This window comes from Moschus berezovskii, chromosome 15, assembly GCF_049115385.1.
Source record: "Moschus berezovskii isolate FMDL1 chromosome 15, NW_MosBer_1.0, whole genome shotgun sequence".
NCBI classification, from domain to species: Eukaryota; Metazoa; Chordata; class Mammalia; order Artiodactyla; family Moschidae; genus Moschus; species Moschus berezovskii.
In genome coordinates, this window is record NC_142474.1 from 27,598,722 (window position 1) to 27,607,500 (window position 8,779).

Here is an 8,779-nt window from a genome sequence, read left to right on the forward strand (position 1 = left end):
CCCAACTGGGCTGGTAGTAGCCAGGAGCTTTGTAGCCAGAGTGCCCCCCTGTGGCCAGCCACCCCTACCCCAGCCTGGACTTCACACTGGGGGGCACCTGGGAGGCCAAGTGAGCCTGTGATAGTCACCAGGGGCCAAGAACAGCCTGGAGTCCTTCACAGCCCCAGGAACTCGCACTGGGACCCCCTTGGCCGGGCAAACCCAGGAAGGTCCTCTGCCCTGCACAGGTGTGCACTCACGTGTACATGGACACGCCCCCGGCTCCAGAGTTTGCCCACAGGCAATCAGGATCATGGCAGCATGAGCTGGCCGTGGACGGGCCCGCAGGGGTGCCTGTGCGTCCCTGAGACGAGCCTATGTCCAGCAAGTGGGTTTGCCCTCCCCACTCCTGGTGAGGAGGCTGGCGTGTTATGTTGTGATACTGTGAACACATGCTTTGTATGAACCCCTCTGAGCTCGCCTCGATTCCTGAAGCTCTAAGAGTCTGCCGGGTCCAGGAAGGACCCTGTTGGCATTGCTAGGAGACTCATGAGATGGGACCGGGTCCTCCTAGGGTGAGGAGCTGACCTTTCCCTCTGTCTTCACTGCTTTGGCTGGTGCCGTGTCTGTGTCGGGCAAGGGCTGGCCGGGATCCCAGCCCCACACGGGGTCCCCCGGCCCCAGCATTGAGTCAGGATAGGAGTGCCCTTGCTTCTCTGTCCAGTTGCTGTGTGTGCTCCTGAGTGACATTCCCCGAGCCTCCTGTGTGTGTCCTCTTGGCTTTGTCTTAAATAATGTAAGGACTTCCATTCTGCATCAATGGTCTGAGAAGGAGGTGGTGGTTACCCCTGTACTGTGTTCAAGTGACCTGAGAGACCACGAGGTCCCCCTCCTTGGGGCAAGTGGCAGCGATGAGTCTGGCAGGCATGCCGGGGGCATTGTCTGTGTGTATGTGTGTGCATGCGTGCGTGTGCTTGCACGGTGCGTGTTGCATGTTTGTGGTGTGTCCCATCTCTCCGTGGTTGCTCTGTGAATGACCCCGGCTCACACTCCCCTCTGCCGCCCTTGGAAGGGCCTGGTGGGGACAGAGCCAACGTACAGTGAAGGGAGCAGGGGACCAGCTGCCCACAGCTTCCCCACCCCCCAGCGTTGCTTAGCAACGACCCTGCCACCCGGGCTATTTTAAGAACTGTAACTTTTCATTGAACATGATTATGAGCCGGAGCTCTGAGACCAGCCCAAAAGAGTCGTGCAAGCCTGCTAAGCCATAGAAGCAGGTAGAGGAACCCCAGAACCATGTGTTGGGGTGCAGCATTTCTTGAGCCCTGTGGAGGGTGGGGACCTTTGGGTCTCTTTCAGGTTCAGCATTCTGAAGACCATTTTATTGAGGAGGAGGATGGAGATGCCTTTATCATTAACAGGGATCATCACCAGCAGCAAATGAGCCACCACTTCTAAAATTTGGGGTCCCCATCTATAAAGGACCTAAAGGGGTGGGGGGCTATGACGCTCAGGTGAGATGGCGCCAGCAGAGTGCCTTCAGCCCTGCAAAGCCTCCGTCAGTGCTGGCTGTCACCTGGAACCAACGGACAAGTACGCTGGTAGCAGGGACTGTCACAGCTGTGGGTCAGGTGTGTGTCGTGAGAGAGGGTCCAAGATGCTGTAGTTCTGAGCTTGCTGACCTCTAATTGTGTCCACTGGGCAAGTTCTCTTGGCTTGTGTCTTGGTCTTTTCCTGGGGTGGGGTTGCTTGGTTGACTGCTGGTCAGATCTGGCTGAGGATCTGTTTTTGTAAAGCCCTTGAGCTCAGAATGGTTTTAAACTTAAAGGATTTTCATAAAAATAAAAAAGGATGGCAAAACCAACCAATATAATATTGTAAAATAATTTGCCTCCAATAAAAAATAAATAAATTTTTAAAAAAAGGAGTATGGAGCATGGATCTTCCGGCCTGTGGCCCAGATAGTCTAAAATACAAATACTGGCTACTTCTCTCTTCTGGGGAAGGGTCGCAGGTACCTGGTCTAGACCCTGCCCCTGGCCGGGTGACGTGGCTACACAGATGGCATCTTATGGGCCCCAGATCCTCAGACTTCTGTCTTTTCTGCCCTCTCCACCCGCCTCCCCTGAGGGGACGTGCAGCAGAGGGAAGATGAACAACAGTGATGACAAGCGTATGTCCCTCCAGGGTCTCGTCTCGGACCTGGCCTGGGTCCTGGGTTGGGGAGGGCTCTGTTCAGGGAGCCTGTTGATACCACATGGGCAGAGGGGCCCAGACCATCACCCTTGTCATCCTCTCGCTCGTCCTCTTCAACAACAGCAGTGAGGGTAACGAAAGCATGTACGTGGTGTCTGCTTTATGTCCGACGTTTTATAGACATTACTTCACTGAATCCTTGCACCGACTTCTCTGAAGCAAGGAGTTATTAGCCCCATTCTACAGAAGTGGAAGTTGGGGGCTGGAGCCATTTGCTGCCCGGGCACAAGAACTGGGGGCAGTGGAGTGGGATGGGTGGAGAGGGAAACCAGAAACCTTATACTTTTTGTCCCACCTGGACACTTCGGAGAATGGAAGGGACACTGCCACCTGACAACAGGTAAGAATCAGGCCTGACTTGGGCATGGACCTCTGGCTCTGAAATAAATCTCTCCTCCCTCTCCCCCTGCCTCCGTGTTCTCTAAGCGAGGCTGCTCCCCGCCCCCCCGCACACTGTGTTGAGCAGGCCAGCCGTGTGGATGCACACAGATTACACTGACACCCTGCCCCATGGCGGCCTGGATGAACCAGCTGTGGGGGTTAGGTTGTGCAGGGGGCCGTGTGGGTGCTGCGAGCCCAGAGCTAGGAGCTGTGTCTCAGAGCTGACCATGATTGACTGTCTGAGCCTCCAGCCTGGACCTGCGCCCTATGGTTGTTAGACCTGGACCAGTCAGTCATTATGCTCCAGAGCATCAAGCCCCTCAACGCTGAGATGTGACCCCAGGGTGGGCAATCAACCAGGCAAGGGCCAGACCCTCAAAGGCTCTAGCCGCTGAGCCCCAAGCAAGGGGCGGTACCAATCCTTCTTGAAGTATCCTGCTAGGAGTCTGGTATCCTCCATCCTGGGATGGGCACTGTCTAGACCAAGGACTCCCTGATTCCTGCTCAGCCCTGGGCTGTGCCCTGTTCCTGGGCTGGTAATGCCATGTGTGGCTGCCCAGAGTTTGAGCCTCCTATGGGAGGTAGGTAAGGATTGTCTTGTTAACCTCCAGATTTCTGGGGTTGGCACAATGTCAGACCCGACAAACAAGAAGCATTTGTGTGCTGAGGACCCAGTGGTGGGATGGGGGTGCTGAAGTGGAAGGTTATTTATAGCCACGATGGTAACAACCTAGCACCTCGGAGATGGACAGCGATCAGTGCCTGTCACCACCTGTCTGGGTGGCCTTGGCTGGTGGGATGGGGGCACCACAGAGGCTCAGATGTGAATTGGAAGTGGTGCAGGCAGAGGCCGGGGCAGGTGTGCTGTGATGCTTGGCACTGTCCTAGGAAGACAGTGGAGATGGAGAAGAATTCCCAGGGTGTGCAGGAGCAATGCAGGGTACCACCCCAGCCTGGGATGGCGTACTTCCAGGAAGTCACCCTGTGTGAATGAGAGCCGGTAGGAAGGGAGTCAGGCTTGGCTGACAGCTGACATTCTTGCAGATGCTGAGAACAAAGCATGCAGTCCCGATGGAGAGCCCCGCGCTGCACAGAGCGAACCCTCCACGCCCCGGCAGGAGCCGCTGACTTCAGAGGAAGCTCCGCCGGGAAGCCCTTTGGCCACAGGGACAGACCAGGCCTCCCTGGATGAGCCACTGGCCTCGGATAACCACGCAGACGATACAGGTATTGACTGGATGCTGGGGTTGAGCTGCTCTGAGGATGACTGTTGAGCTGGGTGGGACGAGGGTCCCGGCCTGCGCTGGGCAGAAACTTTGGTGGAAGGTTGTCCTTAGAGGCAGTAGGGCTGGTTCATTCCTTTGACGTATGGTCAGTGTGTCAGCAGCTACTGATCTTTGTCATAAGGCTGGAGACCAGAAGAGCCAACGCACTTGGCTGCTTGTGTGCATGATGCTGTACTAAGTGCTGTCATGTATGTTGGCACGTGGAACCCTGGAAGAACCCCCAGATGACTGATGCTGTTGCCCCCTTCCACTTGTTGATGAAAAGGGGGTGCACAGGTCAGGTAACCCATCCAAGGGTTGTTTTAGTTGCTCGGTCGTATCTCTTTGTGACCCTGTGGACTGTAGCCCGCCAGGCTCCTCTATCCATGGAATCCTCCAGGCAAGAATACTAGAGTGGGTTGCCATTTCCTATTCTAGGGTATCTTTTCTACCCAGGGATCAAGCCCATGTCTCCTGCACTGCAGGCAGATTCTTTACCTTTGAGCCACCAGGGAAGCTCCAAGGGTGTAGAACTAGAAACTTGAGAGCAACGTCTTTGACATCGGCCTGCCCTGGGTTTGAGATGTGACTAAACTCCTCACCAAGCTGTGTGGCCATGGACAAGTCACTTATCCTCTCTGAACCTGTGTCATCAACCGTAAATGTGGTCATGTTGAACACACTTCTTGGGGTTGCTAAAGTGAAACTGCTGAGCTCAGTTGTCACTCTCACTGAGAGCTCACAGAGCGTCTGCTGCTGCTGCCAGGGGTTGTCGTCATCACCTTTATCATCATCATCACTTTTGTTGTCATCATTGTTGTGGCACTAGTGGTAAAGAATCTGCCTGCCAATGCAGAAGACGTAAGAGATGAGGGTTCAACCCCTGAGTTTCAAACATCCCTTGGAGAAAGGAATGGCAACCCACTCCACTATTCTTGCCTGGAGAACCCCACGGACAGAGGAGCCTGGCGGGGTACAATCCATGGGGTCACAAAGAGTCAGACACAACTGAGCTAACACATACATTGTAGAAAAGTAGCCCTTTGGGGGAGGGCGGTGCATTAACTTCTGGTGTGGGGTTGCTTGCCAATGCCCCCCAGAGGCATGTTTAGGGGTGTGGGGGCACCTGAGTTTTGCTTTGAACGGGGACTCCCCCAGGTCTCTGGCAGCCTTGTAGGTCACAAATCTTGCACCGAGAACACGGAACAGGACTGCAGCGCCCGTCTCTTCTGGAAGCCTGACCTTGAGCAAAGCCCCTTCAATGAGGAGTGGATTGAAATCTAATGCAGAGACCTTAAACTCACCACTTCCAACATTGCCTGGGCTTAAAACTTAGGAGCATTCACAAAAATCCACGTGTGTAGCTAGCTGCTTTTCAGCCATCAAAGTCCACGCCCACTGGGCCCTTGTTCCCACACAGTCACTGTGGCTGGGAGCTGAGAAGATTGGATTCAGTGATTTGGGTTGGCTTTGGGCTTTTGTGTTTGGGGTGATTCCTGGTTTTGTGTGGATGGTGTGGCATCGCCATAGAACATTCTCCAAAAATCCCAGGAGGACCCGCTGTTTGATGTTAAGTGGGACAGGATTCTGTGGGACTGGGGCTGAGCTCTGGTGTTCCCATGAGTACACGAATTTAAAGGAAAAGTGGCATTCAGTGAGCATGTTCTCTGTGTTCTTAGCCCCATTTTTTAAAATTGCATTTTATTTTTGGTTGCGCTGAGTCTTCATTTCTGTATTCAGGTTTTCCTCTGTTTGTGGTGAGTTGGGGTTACTCTCCAGTTGCAGTTCTGGGGCTTCTCCTTGCAGCGGCTTCTCTTATTGCAGAGGCTCTAGGGTTCACGGGCCCAGTAGTTACGGTGGACAGGCTTAGTTGCCCTGTGGCATGTAGGCTCCCAGGTCCCTGACCAGGGGTCGAACCTGCGTCCTCTGCATTACAAGGAGAATCCTTTCTCATTTTACTACCAGGGAAGGCCCCCATTTTGTAAAAATTAATTTTACTTATTTTTAATCGAAAATTGCTTTACAATATTGCGTTGGTTTCTGCCAAACACCAGTCTGAGTCAGCTGTAGGGAAGTCCCCCATTTTTTTAAGATGGACCAGAGAAATTAAGTCACTTCTCTGAGGCCACAAAGCATATCGGTGTTGAAGCTGGGATTTGATTCCCAGACACGCTCTTAACTATAACATTCGACAGCCCCAACTATAGCCAGACTTTGCTGTGCTTCTGGCATGTTCTGGAATGTGGGTGGTTCTGTCATCTAGAAGAAGGTCAGCAGATTGCTGGCTACAGGTCAGACCCACCCTGCCTTTGTCTGTACAATCAGCTCGTGGGCTGGCACCATGAACCTGGGGACCAGGCAGAGATAGCACCCTCCCTGTACCCAACACCAGCCTCTCAGCAGGTGTCCATACGTCACCGATGTCCACTGCTTGGCCCAAGCTATGGAACCTCTTTTCTGGGAGTTGGCCAGTCTTCTCGCCCATGTCCAAGCATGCTGGGTGTCACTGGGATTCAGTGAAACTGACCACAGCAGCAGTCCCCCCAGCCCAGCCAGGCCTCCTCTCAGGCTGGTCTGTTTCAGTCTCAGAACATCTCTGGTGGGAGATAACAGGTTATAAAGCCAGCCCTCCCACCCATCAGCATGTCCCAGGCAGGACTTTGGCTGGGAGCTCAGTGGGTGAGCAGCGACCTCTGCTGGTCAGGGCAGGAAGGGACACCCTGAGGGTGGAATTCCAAATGCGGCCAACATGCAAAGCTGACGTCTGCTTTTACATTAAAAAAAAAAAAAAAAAAAATTCAACACAGCACTTGAGATGTTAATGTTTCAGGGTCACAGTATTCTGGAATACAGAATACTGCATGCTCACACGGGGTGCAAAGGAAGATTCTGATTTAGAGAGGCGGTCCTGAGATGCCAGTTCCCCAGACTAGGGCCCTTCAGACTGGGTGGGGTGTGAGGGCTCAATGTGTGATGAGTTTTGAGGAGAGAATCACAGGAGGCTTGGGGTGCAAGTTCCTGGTGTGTTGAGTCCCAGATCCCTAAGAGCACGTGGGGGACCCACATTCCACCTTGGGCCGGTGGGGTGAGGGGACCACCACGGGTCTGCTGGAAGCTTACCCTGAGACCTCTCTGGTTGAAGGGCTGTGGCCACTGACTCCCAGAAATCCAGAGCCACCCTATCCACTAGCTGCGTGGTGATTTATATGAATTTAAACCAAAAACAATTTAAAAATCTAGTTCTCCTGTTCCATCAGCCACTGGTCAGGTGCTCACTGGCCAGCGTGGCTGCTCTAACAGAGAAAGAGGAAGCATTTCCATGATCTGAGAAAGGTCTGCTGAGCAACACTGAGGGTGACAGGTGGCCCACATCCACTTGGGTGGGCGGCCAGGGGAGTTTGCTCTTTGCGTCTGCCAGCAGAGTTTTCTGCACCAACAGAGACCTTATAAGCTGTAGAGCAGAGACCTTTACAGAAAAGTTTGCCGCCCCTATTTTAGACAATAGATTTGGGCCATGATATGAAAGTGCTAGTCACTCAGTCTTGTTCGACTCTTTGTGACCCTATGGACTGTAGCCCTGTAGCTCACCAGGCTCCTTTGTCTATGGGTTCTCCAGGCAAGAATACTGGAGTGGGTTGCCATTCCTGAGACCTTATAACCTGCAAAGCCAAAGCCAAAGCCCTTTATACAACAGTTTGCCACCCTCTTGCTTAGAGACTGGATTTGGGGCATCATGGGCGGGAGGAAAGGAGCTTGAAGGTCACTGCTGAGGTCCAGGCAGAGGCTGGAGTGGCCAACACTGAGAGGACACTAGTTCTGAGAACTATTCTGGAAGTAGTGTGCCCAGGATGTGTTCATGAATTGGATGGTGGGGAGGACAGGAGAGGAGCATTGTGTCTAGTCTGGCTGGACAGCTGGGGGCTGGGGGACCATGAACTGAGTCTGGTGAAGGTGGGGTTCTGTCTTGATCAGTGTCATTGTCCACAGCTCCTAGGAGGGTGCCTCGGTAAAGACACTTGTGAGATGGATGGGTGGATAAGTGAGAGAGAAGAGAGAGTAGGGGGGGTGGTTTCTCCTGGGAAATCAGGAGATGGGTTTGCCTGTGTTTCATTTTGATGTTGACCTCCAGACACAGGTGTCAGAGTGGCTAATAATGGATGAGTCTGGAGCTCTGGGAAAGGGTCAAGAGTTGACAGAGATGGGATGGATTCTGAAGCCAGAGGACTGGAGGAGAGAATTAGATGAGAGAGTGAGTTAAGGAGAAGCGGACCGAGGGCTCAGTGCTGGGGCAGTCCAGAGGAGCCTGAGAGGGGCTGAGCAGGTGAGGCCAGTGCTCAGGAGGGCACCGGGGGACATGGTGTCCAGGAGCCACAGAGGAGGGGCAGAGGTGGGAGGACTGTGCGGAGACAGCCAAGTGGACCTGTTCTGGCCAACAAGGGTGTGGGGACCCTGACCCTGGGCTGCTCTGTCTCCTTGTTAACCCTTCTCCCGGTGACCCTCCCAAGGGAACCTGTGGAACCCAGTTCAGACATGCCCACCTTGTCCATACTTCCAGGTCCCAGTGAGGAGACCAAGGCTCAGAGGGAGAAACTGGCCTGTTGGAGTTTCCATGGTGACAGGACCCAGGGGACTTAATATCAAACAGCTGTGGGTATCATGAGGGGCCGCCCTCTTCACAAGACCCCACAGAGCATCTCCTCGGAAGTCTGAGTAGTGTCTGCCTCAAGCGGGGGCCCTCAGCCTTGGGTGTCCCTCTGGAAGGGACACTGGGCAGAGTCTGGAGACAGTCTGGTTGTCTCACAGCATCTGGTGGATGGAGCCCACAGCTGCTGTTCCAAAATGCTTTTCTCCCTGGCAAAGTGGCTTGTAACTGTCCAAAGTGCTGAATAGCTTCTAAC

At 53.7% G+C, this 8,779-nt stretch overlaps 1 protein-coding gene across 1 annotated transcript in view; it reads left to right on the plus strand.

The window, feature by feature from the left end:
* PHACTR3 (phosphatase and actin regulator 3) overlaps positions 1 to 8,779 on the plus strand; it is a 193,252-nt gene that overhangs the window by 109,516 nt on the left and 74,957 nt on the right. The window contains exon 4 of the mRNA XM_088844394.1: positions 3,661 to 3,843. Coding sequence (XP_088700520.1) covers positions 3,661 to 3,843 — 183 coding nt within the window. The remainder of the gene's footprint in view (positions 1 to 3,660; positions 3,844 to 8,779) is intronic.